The sequence below is a fragment of the Drosophila eugracilis genome, unplaced genomic scaffold (assembly GCF_018153835.1).
Source record: "Drosophila eugracilis isolate 14026-0451.02 unplaced genomic scaffold, ASM1815383v1 contig_445, whole genome shotgun sequence".
Lineage (NCBI taxonomy): Eukaryota > Metazoa > Arthropoda > Insecta > Diptera > Drosophilidae > Drosophila > Drosophila eugracilis.
This window is the reverse complement of record NW_024573311.1, coordinates 3,308,423-3,326,139: the sequence shown is the minus strand read 5'-3', so window position 1 is coordinate 3,326,139 and position 17,717 is coordinate 3,308,423. Positions and strand designations below refer to the sequence as shown.

Genomic DNA, 17,717 nt, shown 5'->3' with positions numbered 1-17,717 from the left:
AATTGATTGACAGCAAAAATGTCATGGTTTCCATAGGCTAACTTAATGACAGTACGATTAGTTTAGGGTTGCCAGGTTAGCTGGCAGCAACTTAGGATTTGGTTAAAAATATAATTTTTTATTTAATAATAATGTCCTATAACTAATTATAACACGTAAGGAAACTACAAATATTAATGACCATGTAAAGAAGATATTTGAAGGAAGATATTTAACAAGTTGAAGGTCAGTTTATATAAGTATTCAACCTTCAAATAATTAAACCAAATTAATTCTAAGTTGTTTAGAATAAATGGGAGTATAAATATAAAACAGCGGGAACTAGGAATATGGACCCATGCAGGAGTGTGTGAAAATGGGTGGCTCCATTGCACAAATACTTTATGTCAGTGCCGCAGATAAACTTTTCCGTGGATTCGTCGGAGCTATAGCTAGATCTGGCGTATGAACTTCCATAACTAGAGCTTGGCCAGGGCCTGTAACGTGGCTTCTTGGGAGGAGTGTAGGAGGGTATATTATAGGATGGTCGTGAGTTCGATGAAGAGCGTGAAGAGAACCATCCACTGGAACTAGAGCTGGAACGGGAGCTGGAACCGAAGCTTGACCTGGAATTACTGCTACTTCGACTGCTGCTACTGGACTTTCCCAATGCATCCCTCATATTCAGAGCCAATAGCATCACCACGATCAGCAGGATGCCATTGAGCCGCCAGTGGAATTGGTACATACTGAAAGTGAGACAACTCTTAGTTACTCACTTTACTTCGTTGTAAATTTAATAAACTTTAGATAACCCACATAAATTATAAAACAATGCTAAGCTAATCAAAAGAGTCGGTTGTGCGTAATCAATAATCAAATGTTTTTAATTGGAATAAAAAAAATGGAGCAGAGAATGCTTTTTTTTGATAATATTTTAACATTAATAATTCTCGGAAGTAATCTTTTTTTCTATTATCCTTGAAAATTTTTTCTGTTATTATTTGAATAAAGCCTAAAGGAGCCATTACCTGATTAGTAAGAACTTTTGTTTCGGAAGTCGTAAAAATTGTTTTCAAAATAATATTATTTACTTTAATCTACTTGATGTTCTTTTGTGCACGATTTTTGATTATGTTTCGAGGAAGTATTTCGAAGAACTGTGCTATGCCAAAAATTCGTTTGCCTTTTTATACTATCTGGCTTGAGATTAGCAGAGCAGCGTCTGCGAGATAGGAACCAACATGCGGAAGGTCATCATAATGATCTAAGGTCTTCACAGGCTTAAATTGATAATTTTTTTGACGTACAAAGCTTATATTTAATGATTTTTAAACAAACTTAGTCAAAGAGGTATTGGTTTACTCTTAGGAAAATATATATCATTTAATTGCTGTGTACATATATGTAAATATTTCCCTCTCCTTAAAGGCATATTTTTTTCTCTTTAACTCCTGATCATAGTAGTTTTCTTGTTACTAACGGAGGGCTGCTACCAGAGTCATCACTAATACCATAGAAAGAAAGCCAAAGTGTCCAAGTGAAAGTTTTGAGCCGGTAGAAGTTGAATAGCAGAAGGTCTTGTCCATCACACAAATAATAGTACCAGTACGAGATTTATTAGATTGAGCTTTTCTTCTTGGTGAGGAAGTTGAAGTTGAAGTTGATAGCACTGGCCGTGGGGAGGAAACTGTTGTTTGGGTTGCTTTCGTTCGAACAGGACTGCTGGGCACTTTTTGGGGTGATCCATTGTTGATAATAATGACATTGGGCTTGCGATCATCGTTATTGTTATGCTTCACAATGGCCTTACCCACTCCAACAACGAGTTTGTTGACTGTAAATAAAGGGAAGAAAATTACAATCATTGCAGTTTTCCAAAAGATTTTTAAAATTCTAATTTCTTTAGAAACGTAAAAACCTACTAAAGCTTTTCGAGGACCTATTTGCAACCGGGGTATTAGCTCCAGGTAGAAATATTCCTTCAGGCATAGGGTTGACAGTTGCAGTTACGTGGGATTGCTGATGGGGATAGTTTGAAGGCCCATTGTGGGCATGGAAAATGGGCAGAGATCCACTGGTAGTTCCTGACGTAGGGGTTTGATTCTGGTGATTGGTTTTGCCATGCATTTGGGTGGCTGGGACATTCCAACCAATTGGTAAGGTGGGAGCTGAGGGATTTTTTTTGTTCGTCTGGGAACGGCTGACCTCGATTGCTTTCGATTGGCCTTTATCAGTTTTTTTTTTAAGGTGATGTGTAGAGGTCTTGGATTGCGAGCCAGGTCTCGGTGAACGGCGTGTTGATGAGCAGCTGCGAGAGGAACTGGACCTACAGCGACTTTTACCGAGTGTAAATTTAGCATCCACATCTTCGGCGACTAGGGTCAAAACTAAAAACACCACCGCCAATAGCGCGGCATTGTGCCGTTTTTGACAAAAATACATCCTGAAATTGGTCAAACCCGGTTCTTTTTGTTTCTAAAAAAACTTTGTGGCGACTAAAAATTCCAACTGTTCTCGTTCGACGTCCGATTGAAAGTGCAACTGGGAGCATTCAAAAGTCTTTAAGAAATTTTGGGCATTTCAGAAAACAGTCGTTATCAGTCAGCCATTACAAATATAGCTTATCTTTAGTAATTTGAGAAAGTCGAATTACAATAATGTAATAATATGAATAATATTTGGATTACATATTAGGTTAAATTCCAATTAACGCAGTTATTTGTTTTTAATAACATACTTTTTTATTCTGTCGTTATTCAAACTTTTAAGGAGATGTTACTAAAACCATAAAAGTCTCACCATCATATTTGTTTGGATTTCAGAAATTTCCAAAACAAACGGACGTCAAAAAATATTGAAGACTGATAAGAGCCATGTGACTCATGACAAATGTCTTAGAATTTGTAGTGTTTTTGGGGGTTTTTTTTTAATGAATTTCAACATTTGGCACTGATAAACAAAACTAAGACACTACACACATGCCTAGACTGAATAAAAATAATTCAAAAATTTGATTAGAAGAAAAGAAAAGTAAAGATGTTTAATGTCAACCAATTTTGATTAAAATAATATTCTACATTTCTTTCACAATGTTCTGCATACAAGTAAACAAATAAGTGAGTCATTCTCAGACAACCGTTTGGAGAATATAAACAAAAAATTAATATTTTTATTGATTTGGCGTGATAAACTTTTGTCCTATGATATATGGCAATTATTGGTCAATTTTTCTGGGTATTTTTAGATTTTTTAACCCGTTACTCGTAGCGTAAAAGGGTTGCATGACTTATTTATTGTCCCCAAAACTAATCCAAAAACTAGTTGAACAAAATATTACATTTTCTCATTAATGATTTCAAAAACCATTTAAGAAGATGCAAAGTTTAATTAAGCATGAAGATTCTTGGGGTCCCGGGACAGAATTTATTACAGCATCCTGCCAGTTGACTCTAACGTTTCCCTTCCCAAAACACATAAAATCTAAAATTACTGCAAATTTTTGGAACTATTGAGTTAACCAGTATTAAATTCAGAAAGTATACTTTTGTTGCCGTCTATTTTAATCGTTTGGTCCCCAAAGATTTATTGGTTGTCTATAAAAGCTATATCTCGGAGCATAAAGATAGAAAGTTCGCAATAACAAAGTGCTGCTGATACAAATCGAATTGTGGTAGCCCTCGAAATGAAAAACTGAAAATGCAAAAATCTCAAAACTATGAGAGCTACAAATGGCTTCGGAACACGTATTTAAACGTCATGCAACTTGCCACAAAGGTTCAAAACCGGCCCGTTACGCCCATGATTCGCAAAAATGCGCCTCTGGTAATATCAGAAACAAAGCCTCGTAGAACTTGTATTACTTATTTCTGTCCCTATCTATCGATTTACGGAACAGATTTTCAAATAGGAACACTCGAGTTCGGTTTATAAACGAAATCAGTCTCACAGGCTCACACGGCAGTGACCACCTAGCCTCCTCGGACTTCTTACAGCAAAATAATATTATAAGACTTCTAAAAACGTAAGGTATCTTATAGTCGCAGCACGATCTCTGGTTACAAACTGAGGAATTGCATGATTTCTCTATTGTCCCCAAAACAATCCAAATAAGAACATTAGCATTTTTTGTAGCTCTTATTTCGAGATCTTTGCATTTTCAGTTATTCTAGTTGATAAAAATTTGTTATATTTCCTTCCTGTTATCGGGTATAAAAATAACAAAATATTACTTCTCATTAATTATTTCAAAAATTTAAGTAAGTACTCAACGTATTATAACCAGTTATTAGTTGTCTGAGTTGACGTATTAATCCTCACAAAATGTATTAAAGTTTAAAAGTTATGCAAATTTTTTCCCTTTTCGCCCCAGTATTAAAACATCATATTTTATTACCGTATTTTAATCGTTTGGTAGATTTATTGTTGGCGTACTTTGAGGACTAACAGAACTACGAGTATATTTTAAAAATTCGATTGTTTTTACAAAGTATATAAAGAGTACCCCTTGGTCGGGGTTAGACATATAAATCGACTTGAATCTCGTGTCCCTCAGAATGGCAATAAATTAGGTAAAGCTTTCCGGTTGCCAATGACACTGCGTCATTGAGTGATGAAAGGGTTGGGTGGCGATGGGACTTAGTGCAGACAGTAGGCCACGAGCAGGGTCACCACCGTGGAGATGAGGCTAAAGTGTCCAAAGGTCCGTTCGGCCATACTGTGTGCATCCCTGAGACCCGATTCCACCGACAGTCGAGCCTGTGTCAGACCAGGCATCTTCATGATATCCGGCTGGCCGCCAGGAATGATGGGAGCCAACGGAACAGATCCTTCGGGAATGGTCACGGGAGTGGTGGCCTCGAAGGGAGCCAATTGTACAGTTCCGGGAGCGGAAACGGGAGGAGGCACAGGACCCTCGACGGCTGGTGCCGTTCCATTGGCTGGAGGAGCAACTTCTGGTGGTGGTGCAGGATAGCAGGCTATCTGATCCAGTTCAATCGTCTTGGTTGGATCTTTCGGGTCTGGTCCAGGAATTTTCACGGGCACACAAATGATGTTACCAGCAGGTGGTGCGTTGGGATCAGCTGGGGCTCCAGGTGCAGGAGGAACTGGGGCATTGGGATCTGCAGGATTAGGAGCAGCTTGAACTCCAGTAGCAACGGGAGTCCCAGGAGCAGGAGCAGGAGCCGATGGATCAGCTGGAGTTGGTGGCAAAGGAGCCAAAGGAGCCAATGGAGCTGCACCTGAAACTGGCGGGGTAGGTGGCACAGGAAGAGATTGAGGGACAGACGCCGGTGGAGCTGCATAGGCCGGAGGAATTGGCAGAGAGGGAGAAGCGGCGGCTTGGTTTCCACCAGCATTTATCACTGTTGTGCCCGATCCCACATCAGTGGTGGTCACAGATCCGGGAGGTCCGTTGTTGATAATGATGATCTTGTCATCGCCACCCTGGCTGCCACCACCTCCACCGCCGCCGCCGTAAGAATTGGAATGTTCCACGACACGGGTGTGGGTCGGAGTAAGGGCGTGACCCAGGATGGCACCACCCAAGGCTCCAGCAATAAGTCCAGTGCCTGTGCAAAAGGAACACAAGTTAGTAAGGAGATAAACGATAATGTCCATTATCCCACTTTCCAAGGGAGTGTGAAATGCCGTGTTAAACTCACCCAATCCCAAGCCTGAGGATGACTTTTGCGGCGCTTGTGGATAGTAAACAGCTCCGGCAGGCAGAGCTCCTCCAGCTGGCAGGAACGTGGCTCCTGGAGGCAAACCTCCACCAACAGGTGCCTGTGGATAGTACGTGGCTCCATGCGGCACTTGTCCGACTGGATGGTACGTCGCTCCGGCCGGATAACCGCCGGAAGGATGGTAGGTGGCCCCGGCTGGAATCTGACCCGTTGGGTAGTATGTCGCTCCGTGAGGCACCTGACCTGCTGGGTGGTAGGAGGCTCCCGCTGGCAACTGACCCGCCGGATGATAAGTGGCTCCGGCAGGAATTTGTCCGGCCGGGTGGTAGGTGGCACCTGCTGGCAACTGCTGACGGGGATAGCTCGACTGCACATTGTGGGCATTGGTGGCCGTAATGGGCTGATATCCTCCGGAGGAACCATATCCACCCGTGGAGTTATTTCGACCTCTATACCCAGTGTTGTGGGTTCCGCCGTAGTAGTGGGAACCTGAACTTGAACTGGAAACGGAACTGGCACCTCCTGCCGGACGGGATGGGCTCTGCAGATTGGTGTTGCTGTGCGTTTGGGTGGCGGCCGAATAGCTGGGTGGTGCTGGCTTGTAAGCCGGATTGTAGGCCGGTGGACGCTCGTTTATGTTGGTGTGTGCACCACCAACGGGATTCGAGGCGGAGTACGCCGGCGGTGGTCCTTGGGGCTTCGCTGGTACATTCCAGCCAATTGGCGAAGCGGGGGCCGATGGAGCCGCACTGTGCGTCTGAGAGCTGCTCACCTTGCTTGGCTGTGAGTGGGTTCCACCTCCGTAGCTCAGCTTGACATTATCAGCGTGGGGCGCAGGAGCCGGGCGGTGCGCAGGTGCCGAGTGGTGCGCAGGAGCCGAGTAATGTGATGGAGATGAATGGGATGAGGGTGAGTACGAAGTCCTTCTGCCTGAACCAGAAGAAGAAGTGCGGCGACTACCTCCGCTGGACTTCCACTTGGCTTGAACATCCTCGGTGGTTAGGGCCAATATTAGGAGCACCACCACCAAATGGCTACCATTGAGCCGGTTGGGGTAAAGGGACATTCTGAAAGTAGATACGGTTTTGAATTTAAGAGTTAAATATCTTGATAGACATGACATCTAAGGATCACACTATAAATGAAATAAACACTAGTCTCAATCTGCTTTATGGGTACTAAATATTATTTTTAGGGTATTAAGTCCCTCGACTACTGCAGACAACCTCTTAGTTTGTATTTGTGTCATTCCCTACTGAACCCTGATTTTAGTCCCCATTGTCAGTCATCATCAACCAGCATGTTTTCATTTTCATGTTTGTGTAAAAAACAATTTATTCAATTTATGCAAATAAAAAACACAAATTATGGCAAGCCAACTGAAACTTAGTTTCCCCCGATGGCTTTTCTAGGCTGCTAGCATTTCGAGTGTTATGATTGAACTTCTTAATTAGATTGCATCTTTGTAAGTAAAGTTATTGAAGAGCGAAGGGAAGTCACGCCCTGATTGCCCAAGCTGCCAGGAGGTTTAGAGTGCTCCGCCCCCTTTTTATTTGACCAAATTAGAAGCGCGTTATGCGTGTCTTGGGCGGTCTCTTAATGATAATTAACTTGCTGATTTGGCCGGCTTGTCGCGTGGCTGCACTCCATTGACTTTTGCCTTCAGCTCCCAAACACACCCAGTCTGGCTTAGTTCTAGAACTACATATAAACACAGAAATTTAAAGGTCAGGGGTTACGAGGCTAACGGATGTTTTCTTTATTACCTCAAAAGGTTAAAGAAAACTTTGCAAAAATTAGCCGAAAATTAAAAGTGCCGTGAATGTTGTGATTAAGGACAACAATAAAAAGGTGGCTCTGGATTTAGGAAAATATTTTGATTTACAACCGCAAAAAAAACTCAATTTGAAAGGAAATTCTTGGAAAAAGTATTATAAAAACAAGTTCACTAGAATTTTTCTCATGTAAGCACGAGATTGACATCATTTTATATAAACAAACAGCTTCATCTGCAATTTATCGTTTGAACTGACAAATGCAATTGCTGAAAACTGCGAGCGATGCTAAAAACGTGTTTGACTCGTTCGGTGAGTCATGGAACCGTTGGACTGCAACGCATGCGCAGCTATGACGTCAATGGGGAAATGGAAATAGCTCAACACGAACTGGCTTACCTCATCTTTGTTTACTGTCTCCCACTGTTTCTTGGTTTCCATGAATTACCCGAGAGTCTGAGCTGGGGCTTATAATCTCTGAGAGATTCGGCCTAGAAATCGTTTTCTTATCGCTAGGGTCAAATGCCAAAGTGATTAAAGATTAGCACGGGTTCGACGACAGAATTTTAGTATTGAAATCTTCAAAAAAAAAAAGCCAATATTACTCATTAAAAGATCATAGGCTTATCGCAAAGTTCGTGTGAGAAGGTAAATCGTTTTGAGATTATTTTGCATATCAAGAGAAGCAGTTCAATAGAAATGAGTTTTTCAATAATAAGTGAATCACTTATTTACTGAGCCTTCGAGGGAGCTTTGTTTGCCCAAGTCTTACATAATATATGAAAGAAATTGGAAGACCCAAAGACAAAAGATATAAAAATAAAAGTTAATTGGGCGTCAAAAGCCGGTTAGTTATGTATGTTTTCGAGTGGGTGACTCTTGAAAATCATTTTGGCACTAATGGTTATTTGGCCAGCTGGGCTCAAAACGAAGGTTTTTTATGTAAAGTTGTATTTGCCAATAGATCTAATGAGATGTGGCAGCTGTTTCTATAGGGCAAACATTATGGAAATGATCTAAAACTGCTCCAAAAGTGTCTTATTATTTATTTAAAACTTTCTTCTTTTCATAAAGTGACAGTAACTGGTTTAAGTGACTAATATAATTTACTGGGTTTTTATACTACGCCATCCATTCTATTTTTATATGTTACACTTCACTGAACCTATTCTAATTCCTGGCTTGGGCAGGTTTTCCCTTCTGAACTGCATATTCGTTCACTGCGATAGCTAAGTGGATTTTCCAACATTCAAGCAACCTGTTGAGTGCCCAAAACAAAATCATCTTGTGAATGAAAATAAAGTCTGAATATATTCAAACTTGTCTAACATATCTGCTGACATATTCGTATATGAAATAATTTAAAAACATTTTAGGAGGAGAGAGTCCAGAACACCAAATTGATTTCGATTGGGAATAGTCTTTTGATACTTCTGGCTCGAGTTAAATTTGAACGCAATTTCATATACAATGTGTTTTCCTTTTGTTTTGAAGTGACCTTCAAGTCGGGCAAGCATTGCAAAAAGAAATAAACAAACAGCAGCCATCGCATTAAGTGCTTAAATTAATGAAATTGCTGTACGGACCTTACACACCAATTCAAAACAAGTTATTTTGCGAACTCAAATTACGAATTTTTTACATCAACCACTCACAAAAATGTTTGATTAAAAAATGTAATAAAATTTAATTTATTAGATATTTACTTTGGTTTTCTGTATATTCCGCTTGCTGTTTCTGCCGCGTGCGATTTTCGCCTTTGTTTCGGGCAAAGTTTCTCGAACAACTGAACTGCGGCAGCAAATCGCCCGCGTTTTGTTTTTTCTTCAGAGCGGTTTGCGGCGAGCAAAGCAGTGGCAGAGCAGAGACCGCGCGAGCAAAACCAGCAGTGACAGCGGTCAGTACACTGCAAGAAAGAATTGGAAGATTGGGTTTAAATAATAAAGTCAACATCGCATTGTTATATTGTTAGCATAATGTAGAGAGCAGGTAAAAATACTTTACATTTTTTGTTCTACTTATAGATTGTTTTTTTTCAGTGCAGTCACTCACTGGTCTCCAACATTTTCTCTTTAAATTTGACATTTCTGACGTTGCTTTCTGGTCTCTTGGGCGGTTTGTTTTGAATATTTAATTTTAGCATTTCTGCGAGCGTCTCCATGGGGAATGTCTTATATCATTCATCATCTTTTATCTTTGTGTTGTTATAGAATCATTCACGCTTGGATTAAGAGGGCTTGTGATTAGGATAAGCGCAAGATAATGAAATGAAAACGAAACAATAAATGAAATAATAATAAACTCAACAAAAGTTATAAACACTACTTTCAAATATTTATTTTTTAATTTAGCTTAAATAGTATCACTGTGTGAATGATATGTTATAGGCCAGCAACCCAAGCTTATGACTGACAAAACCGTTCGGCACTCTCTCTTCCCATTCAGCCACCCTCTCTCTTAATTTACTTGATAGTCCGACTTTGTTTTTGTATCATGTAAGGCTGTTTTTTCATTTTATTTTAGGTGTTGGTGGATTTAATGAGCGCCAAGTGAGCTTCATTGCTCTTGTTGTTTGGGTATTTTCTGCTCGTGTCGCTTTGTTTTTAACGTAGATTATACCCATTACTAGTTGTCTGGGAGGGTATATTAATTTTATGATAACTATAGAAGAAAAAAATATAGTATTTACTCTATAAATAACCTTATTTTTGACGTCTAAGTTTATTGCTCTCTTTTTAAGCCACCATGCTGATCAAGACATTTTTTTTACCTTTTAAAAAAAAAAATTTATCGCCAATATTTTTTAAAACTTTTCTATTTTGGAAGAAAAAATATAAGAATTTAGTGTTCAAAAAGAACACTAATTGTTATAAATTTAAGATTTTACGAGCTCTCTTCATGTCAATATGTAAATCTATCAAGAGCCGTAAATAATGATCTGTAACATAAAACCTACAAGGGTGCAGCGCCGAACAGTTGTAATCTTAAGTACAGGTCACTTGAGCCTGACAATAAATATAGTTCTCATGCTGTACAAAGAGTCGCCTTGCAGAGGACCGTTGATAAGGATCCCGCTCAGGCAAACAGATGTGGTCACTGCGTAGACCATAGATAAGTATATTATAAGAATTTCATGTTAGCTACGTAAGCGAAGACTTAGAAAAATAAAATCAGTTTTTATACAGAACTCAACGGTGAAAGTTCTTTTCCTGGTTATAGGATTCCTTTCACTTAGTTTTTTAAATATGTTTATTACTTTAAGAATTGCGTTTTATTTATTTGCATTTTATAGATTTCGTTTTCACATTTGTATTATATTTATAGCTGGACAGGTCGTTTAACAAATGTCAATATTGTGGTGAAGCGCGGAGGACTCTCTGAAGTAAGTTCTATTCCTGGTATTTTTTTGCGTGCGAATGGCATGTAAATATTAAAGTGGCGGGTAGGTTTTTGAATGACGTTTTTCGTTTAATAAAGGCTAATTTTACTATATTATTTCCATTCTTTAAATTTTAAATTTAATTTTAAAATTTAAAACATCAATCAAATAAAAAATGCAAGTTGCAAATAAATTATTAATATTTATTTAGCTTTGTCTTACTTAGGTTCTATCCGACGAGTACTTAAATGGAATCCATTTCGAAATTTGTGGCCTTCGGAGCTACAAAGTTGGCCACCTCAATGCTGACCTCGTCACCTCCACCTCCCTCTGAACCAACCTCTTCACCACCTACAATATCGCCGGCAACAATGGGTGGCTCAGTGGTTATGATGGGTTGGAAGTTGTCTGGAGTGTTGGGCGGAGCTGGAAAGCAAACTACTCGCTCCACTTCACGCATCACCTCTAAATTTTCGGGGTCTGTCTCGTTTAGCATGATGGGAAAGCAAATTATGCCACCATCTGGATAGGGTTGAGGAGTCGCCTCGAATTCTGGGGATTCTTCGCTTGAAGCAGGTTCACTTTCACCCTCGCCTTCTCCCCTGGCCCTCCTCTTCCTCCTCGTCCTCTGGAAGAGGATTTTCGGGAGGAACTACGTCAGAGGCTTCCCCAGAAATGGTGGTTTCATTCTGCAACCCTCCCTCCTGCTGACCGTTATTGACGATGATGATCTGGCGGCCATTTCCCTGGGCAGGCGACTGCCCCTCCTCTCGATTTCTGTGGAACGAATGGTGTCGGTGGCCAAACATCAGGTTGTTCATCATGTGACCCGCCAGCATTCCAGTAAGGAAATCACCCGTTCCTGAGTGGTTTAGAAAATGGAAAGAAAAAAGTAGAAATTATCGAGATAGTTTGGTTCGTATTTTTACAGAGCGGCGGAATAACCTGCTGAATCTGAATTACTAAAAGTTAAGCTAGATGGGATTTATTTTTCATCAGACACTTACCCAGTCCGCGATTCATTCCCACAGGTGGTTGAGCGTAGTAAACTGCTCCCGCTGGCAAAGCCTGAGCATTGGCGTAGTAGGTGCCACTCCCTTGTCCCGGATACGACCCATATCCGTAACTCGGGGGCATTTGCTGTCGCGGATAGCTGGGGATCTGTTGCTTGGACGGCATCATCGGTTTTGGTGGTGCCGGTGGCGGCGGCGGGGGTTTCGGCACTGTCATTGCCGTGTGAACCGGCGATCCGCTCACCACCCGCCTTCCACCTCCAGATGACGAGGGCTTCTTATACTTGCGCCAACCACCAAAGAGTCCGCCGAATGAACCGCCACCACGACCCCTTCCGCCACGAGCTTCAGTGGGCTGGAATGTGGATGCTGCGAGCAGCAGCAAGCTGAGTGCCAAGTACCAGGATCTCATCTTGATCGCGACGTTTCTGAATAGATCTTAACTGATCGAGTGGAACGGACGAACTGTAGGCAGGCGGTCCATTTGCAACGTGTTTATCCGCGGGAAGTGGCAAATGCGTGGAGCGATGCGCTACGATTCGGAGGAAGGGCATATTAAGATGTTTAAGAAACATTATTTTCCTTTTAAGATATTTTAGTAAATGATTTTATGCATTTTAAAAGAAAATCGCATGGCTCATATCTATTACAATACATGAAATAATAATCAGTCTTCGAATATCTTTGGACTTATTAAAAGCCTTAAATCTCGGGAGGGGGTTCCTACGTGTCCTCGATTTAGCCGTAGCCATACTCACGTCGCACTCGTCTAACAGAAGCCTGACAACACTTGCCCGTGGACATGTTCCCCTATCACTGAAAATTGAATGAGTGTCGCCGTGTAATAATTCAATTGCCACTAATTGAGACGAGCTCGTATTTTCTCTTGAAGCCCAAAAAAGCTAAAAATCATGTTCTCGGGCGATGTTGATGCCTCTGCAGTTTCTGGAACGACGGCAATTTGCCAAATGTGTCGCATCAAGTTTCATTATGGCGGGAATTCGAATCTTTAGCCGCTGGGATTTGGGCACTCATATATAAGATCAGGCGTACTTGGGGCTCGTCACGTTGACGATGATGACGACGATCGCTCATGAACCTTATGCTGACCCATTTCAAAGGCATTGCATTTGCATCTGTACCTTGAGGCCACTGAAATCTATCATGTAAATATGTGTGTGAAAACTATCAAACTAACCTCATAATATATATGTTGAGTTTAAAGATATTTAAGAAAAAACGTAGCCATCGTTGCATGCTTTTTCATTTCGAATAAGAATTTTTAAATAGTTAATATAATCTTTTGATTATGTCTTTCGCGGATCTCTCAGCAGTGGCAAGTACCAAAGAGGTTACAGATTTTAAGTGACTTATAAGCCTTCTTTCCAGCAACGCTGTTCCTTGCCAAAGGAAACGTTTCGATGGGCCAATCTGACTTGTGATCTTGCAAGGAGTACCAGCAGTTGTGGAACATTTGTCTATCTTATAAATTACTTAACATATTTTTTCTGCTTCTATAAACTACCACACATATCAATATTCGGCTGGATAAGTGCGTTTCTATTGTTGGTGTACTTTAATCTGCTGTATATGCTAACGAAATATTTGTGGGTAAAAGAAATCCAAATCATGTTCTTAATTTATTGTCGGTTTCTTGCAGTTTTATGCCAAATTTGATAACACTCATTGAGTTCGCACCCATGACAAAGTTTGGTTTCAGTTTTCTATTCTTCGGGCCAAGTTTTTTTTTATCGTATTTCAACAGTGTCTGGGCAATGTGCGATCCTCGAGGAGATATCCTGAGTCCAATGTCCTTTGCCAAAATTATGGGAGACGTTATGCGAAACTTTGTGATTGGAATTATGGCGATCAGTAAGCAAGGATATCGATCTGAAGGCGTTACCCTTTGGTCCTGCATGACTTTTATCTTAGTCGGAATGGGCTATCTGCATATAGTTACCAAGAAATCATACCATGTTCATACGGCGGATCCGGATTTATATTTAATCAAATTTCGAGTGATGGTCTTTCTGTATACTTTTGTCATGGTTTTATTGGTGATCTATGTCGTGTCACATGCCACTTTTAAACGGAGTTTACCGAAAGATAATACGAAATCGTACACGTTTTTGGATATGGATAGCGGGGATGAGATCCTGGGCAAATACCAGAAACAAAGAGTCTTTTCCAAACGTCAGCTTTGGGTAAAGGCGGTTAATGGATTTCAAAATATGAAGGATTCCCATGTGGTTTATAGGGTTCTAATGGTGGGTTCTTCGATTATTGTAGACTACTTGGATTATCTACTTTCTTTTACAGTTGCCATTCTATTTTATTGTATCTAACTTTTTCCCGGTTATTACCAAAGATCGCTTTCTGGTCGGCTGGAACAAATATGTTTGCTTTTTGTGCCTAATTGTCCTACCATTCTTATGCCTATCTAATGGATTCACAGCTGCCAGTTGGGCAATTTTGCTCAAGACTTGCTGGGCTCTCAGCATTGTAACCTTCATTACCACTCACCCGTTTAGGAGACCCGATAATGTCTGTATTTTTGCCCTCCTTGGCATAATCGTTAGTTCGGTGTCCATGAATATACTTAGTCATGAGATAGAGAATATAGCCTGGCAGTATATTAGCCTCCAGTTCGATGTGATGCCCGATATCACGGCTTTGATGTACTTCGGAATGGGTGAAATCTTCAGTGAGGCCGTCATCGTAAGGTGTCTGCAAGGGAAAAAGATGTTTGACGCCGCCTTTGGAGTCGTAATGAGCATGGTGACATATCCGATCTTTTTAGCATTTCCTCTCCTCTACTACCAGGGATGCTATAATCCCAGGTGCAGTGTAAGTCTAAGAAGTTTTTCATATTTAAGAGGTCTATTGATATTCCCTACTCCAGATAATTGTCACAGCTTCGACGGATACTGGCGTTCAATTCATTTTTCTCATCGTGACCATGAGTCTGCTGCACATTTCCATGAGTGGCTATGAGTTTCGAGTGTCACTGTTTTTGTACGTCTCGACATTGACGGTCATTTATGTGACCATCCAATGGATGATTCACTTTAATTGGATACTTTCCCATCGCCACTCTTTATAATAAAACAACGCATGTTTAGGTTGTTAATATTGATGTAATATAAATAAACCAAATATATAGATTTGATGGGTTTTATTTGAACAAAATGCATTTAGTGTGACTGCCTAAAAGTGTGCTACTATATTCTATCTTCAGCGATTTATCCTGAAATTCAGCCTTAGACTTGCATTATAAATTTGTTCTAGTATTCCATCAAATATATATTTTATCGTACTCTTACAAGTTATTAAAAATTTTCCTATCAGCATAGTAAATATTTCCCAAGCTAAGATTGGCAAATTGTGTTTACTTGCCGCCCTTCCACTAACAGCAAATCAAAGTTTGATATTAAGTCATAAACTTGAAGAACTTTCTCAGCTTTGGGCCAACTTAATCGCCATAAATTATCATGGCCTATTGATTGCTGTCGCCCATTTAAACCTAATGCTGATGACGATGCTGTGACCAGAAACACGCACTTACTCCATTTACAATGTTTAGGCCTTTTGAAAGTCATTTATAACGAAATGAAGATGTTGAATGGGCCTCGAAAAATGCGTCGTATGTCATCTGTAAGAGCTGGAAATTAGTTTCCAAGGGTCCGGGGCCGGACCAAACTTGTAAAATATTTACGAGCTCAAGTGAGCGCTGGGGGAAAACAATCAGAATCGGGGCCCCAAGTCCGATTATGAGTGTGTGCGAGAGTGAGTGGCATGAAAAGTAACTACTTTGTGGCTTATGTGTGGAGTGCCCCGAAATATTGTTTGTCTATGTGTGGGTGTCGACTGGAAACTAAAACAAAAGCATAGTCTGCTTCTGGGCATATCCGAAGGTGTCAGAGTGTGCGTGCGTCCGTGTATGTTGTGATTGTGTAATAAAAAATATCCAGCTGACATTTTGTGTCAAGCACCTTTTTCATTTTGGCACTTCAGTATACTAGTCGCATGACCAAGTCCTCTAACTTGGCCAAAAGCGGCAAGGGAAAACGGTAGTGGGAATAAGCCGAAGAAACCAGGGTGATTTTCAAGTGGGAGTATAAAATCCGGAAAAATAATAAATATTAAAACAATTTTATACGCCTACAAAGAGGTGTTTCAGTTTTACAAAGTGATTGTTACCTAAAGTTTTGCATCATTAAAGTTTTTGATTTATGAAGAATACTTTTGTACTTATTATCTCGTATAATTTGTGTAAGTTCATAAAAATGGTTTCATACTTTCCAAAGAGAAATTGAGACGTTAAACACCAGGTATCTATTAGTCGCAAAACTCTCTTCTGTGTTTTTTGCGATGCTGAGGAAGATTGGGGTGATGCTGGACCCGGTTCGCTAGCTGCTTGAGTGATGACAAATTACATTTGTCAGATTTATGACCAATTATGAGCGTGTTATATATCACCCTGGTAAGAGAAGGGCGAAGGCGAAGCCAGCGGAAGTGGCTCTGGCAGTGGCAGTGGCAATGGCCAAATGGCAGTCAGAGCCACCTTAATGGCAAGCGCAATGAATAAGTCGCCGTCGTTTGTTTGCGGTCTACGGCACAGCCACATTCAACATTGCCACATCGGTGCCAACACACATATAAGTCGGTCTAGGTTTTGGTAATGCCAGCACGTTCTTAATGCTTCGGTACAATATCGCATTTCGCACATTTTCTCGCGCCCATTTCGCGTGCCCCAAATCCTCAACTCATCAAAAATTGTACCATATATACTTTGGTGTTGTTGTTGTTTTGTTTTGAGAAATGATTTCGGATTTCTTTGGAGAAATGGGCGAAAACCTACGTAGAACACAACATATCGCGTGTCTTTATTTTCACACTTTCGGCTTGTATTATTTATGATTTTAATGCGTTGCAAATGGCCAAAAATCGCTTTTATTACACGCGCAGTTAAACTTCAATTACGGTCGCTAATCATAATGCATATGTCTTAGTGCCAAACAGCGAGGGCAGTTATCCTTTTAGTGGTGGTATAAATAAGAAACTTAGTCAGGCTTGTAACTTATTATTTATAGATTTGTTAAGTTCAAACATTTACCGCTCGAGAGAAGAATGGAATTAGGCTGTTCAGTTTTTCAATGTCACTGATTTAGTTAACTAACATTCTGCTGGATCGGAAAAGTCCTGCATACTCTCCTGCTCAAATTTCTTAATCAACTCTCGTTCTAAATCATTCCCACATTTTGCTGTGACAAAACACAGAAGGCGCAGCGGAATATGCAAAAAAAAAAAATGAAAAACTCCCATAAAATAAGCGCCTAAGTGCGCAAATTAAAATCGAAAACCATAAATTATACAGAAATAAAAACAACTGGGGAAAACGCAGTGGGGGTTGGTGTGCCAGCAGCTGTAAACAGAAACAACGGAGGCAAAAGCATTTTATGCTTCACTTTACAATTCAATCAGTTTCAATTTCCACCTGCCGAATACATTTCCGTTTTACAGTTTATTTCGGCCGGCGATTGCCAAATGCGGCCGGCTGTTTGTAATTTTTTAATTTCGACTTGAATTTCAAAATTCAATTAGTTTTTGCCACGCACACCCTCACAAACTGGCACAGCCCTCCACAGATACAGATACAGCAACACATATAGATTTATATATATACAGATTCAGACAGGAAGGAAGAAAGGCATAAAGCAGTCAGCCCACAGATCCCGTGGATTGGAGCAGGGGAACAGGGGTGGTCCACACCGCAGATGTCCGCCTGTGTCTGCTCTGGCATTGTTGGTTTCACTTTTTAGATTTATGCTTTTAGATTTTAATGAAAAGCCACATTTATGTAGATGCCTCCACACTTCCAGAA

The 17,717-nt window shown here is 40.5% G+C and overlaps 5 protein-coding genes across 5 annotated transcripts; 1 reads left to right on the top strand and 4 right to left on the bottom strand.

Moving 5' to 3' along the window:
• Positions 1 to 61: 61 nt before the first annotated feature.
• On the bottom strand, positions 62 to 1,634 carry LOC121530264 (vitellogenin-like). Its single transcript, XM_041819096.1, has 2 exons — positions 1,011 to 1,634; positions 62 to 728 (listed from the first exon to the last, which is right to left on the bottom strand). Exon 2 carries the CDS (start codon positions 725 to 727, stop codon positions 284 to 286), a length of 444 nt encoding a protein of 147 aa, XP_041675030.1. The 5' UTR covers position 728; positions 1,011 to 1,634; the 3' UTR covers positions 62 to 283.
• LOC108111500 (myb-like protein U) lies at positions 1,458 to 2,516 on the bottom strand. Its single transcript, XM_017221016.2, has 2 exons — positions 1,905 to 2,516; positions 1,458 to 1,816 (listed from the first exon to the last, which is right to left on the bottom strand). Exons 1-2 carry the CDS (start codon positions 2,422 to 2,424, stop codon positions 1,458 to 1,460), a joined length of 879 nt encoding a protein of 292 aa, XP_017076505.2. The 5' UTR covers positions 2,425 to 2,516.
• A 1,855-nt stretch (positions 2,517 to 4,371) lies between these two features.
• On the bottom strand, positions 4,372 to 9,219 carry LOC108112380 (mucin-1). Its single transcript, XM_017222222.2, has 3 exons — positions 9,148 to 9,219; positions 5,646 to 6,733; positions 4,372 to 5,552 (listed from the first exon to the last, which is right to left on the bottom strand). The coding sequence occupies exons 2-3, from the start codon at positions 6,730 to 6,732 to the stop codon at positions 4,618 to 4,620; spliced, it is 2,022 nt and encodes a 673-aa protein (XP_017077711.2). The 5' UTR covers position 6,733; positions 9,148 to 9,219; the 3' UTR covers positions 4,372 to 4,617.
• A 1,790-nt stretch (positions 9,220 to 11,009) lies between these two features.
• LOC108111378 lies at positions 11,010 to 12,286 on the bottom strand. Its single transcript, XM_017220814.2, is given in 3 exon segments — positions 11,010 to 11,421; positions 11,423 to 11,682; positions 11,828 to 12,286. Coding segments are annotated over 3 exon segments (1,035 nt in total). The 5' UTR covers positions 12,246 to 12,286; the 3' UTR covers positions 11,010 to 11,064.
• An 856-nt stretch (positions 12,287 to 13,142) lies between these two features.
• Positions 13,143 to 14,936, top strand: LOC108111295 (mitochondrial sodium/calcium exchanger protein). The gene is made up of 5 exons (XM_017220689.2): positions 13,143 to 13,169; positions 13,223 to 13,440; positions 13,494 to 14,100; positions 14,153 to 14,680; positions 14,736 to 14,936. The coding sequence occupies exons 1-5, from the start codon at positions 13,143 to 13,145 to the stop codon at positions 14,934 to 14,936; spliced, it is 1,581 nt and encodes a 526-aa protein (XP_017076178.2).
• Positions 14,937 to 17,717: the final 2,781 nt, after the last annotated feature.

Bases quoted from the DNA above. Each gene is read 5' to 3' on its own strand.
- LOC121530264 (XM_041819096.1), bottom strand. From the start codon at position 727: ATGTACCAATTCCACTGGCGGCTCAATGGCATCCTGCTGATCGTGGTG.
- LOC108111295 (XM_017220689.2), top strand. From the start codon at position 13,143: ATGTCTTTCGCGGATCTCTCAGCAGTG. The intron at 13,170-13,222 runs GCAAGTACCAAA...CCTTCTTTCCAG, and splicing joins TCGCGGATCTCTCAGCAGTG to CAACGCTGTTCCTTGCCAAA. The intron at 14,681-14,735 runs GTAAGTCTAAGA...TCCCTACTCCAG, and splicing joins GCTATAATCCCAGGTGCAGT to ATAATTGTCACAGCTTCGAC.
- LOC108112380 (XM_017222222.2), bottom strand. From the start codon at position 6,732: ATGTCCCTTTACCCCAACCGGCTCAATGGTAGCCATTTGGTGGTGGTG. The intron at 5,553-5,645 runs GTGAGTTTAACA...CCTTTTGCACAG, and splicing joins ATCCTCAGGCTTGGGATTGG to GCACTGGACTTATTGCTGGA.
- LOC108111500 (XM_017221016.2), bottom strand. From the start codon at position 2,424: ATGTATTTTTGTCAAAAACGGCACAATGCCGCGCTATTGGCGGTGGTG. The intron at 1,817-1,904 runs GTAGGTTTTTAC...CTTTATTTACAG, and splicing joins TAGGTCCTCGAAAAGCTTTA to TCAACAAACTCGTTGTTGGA.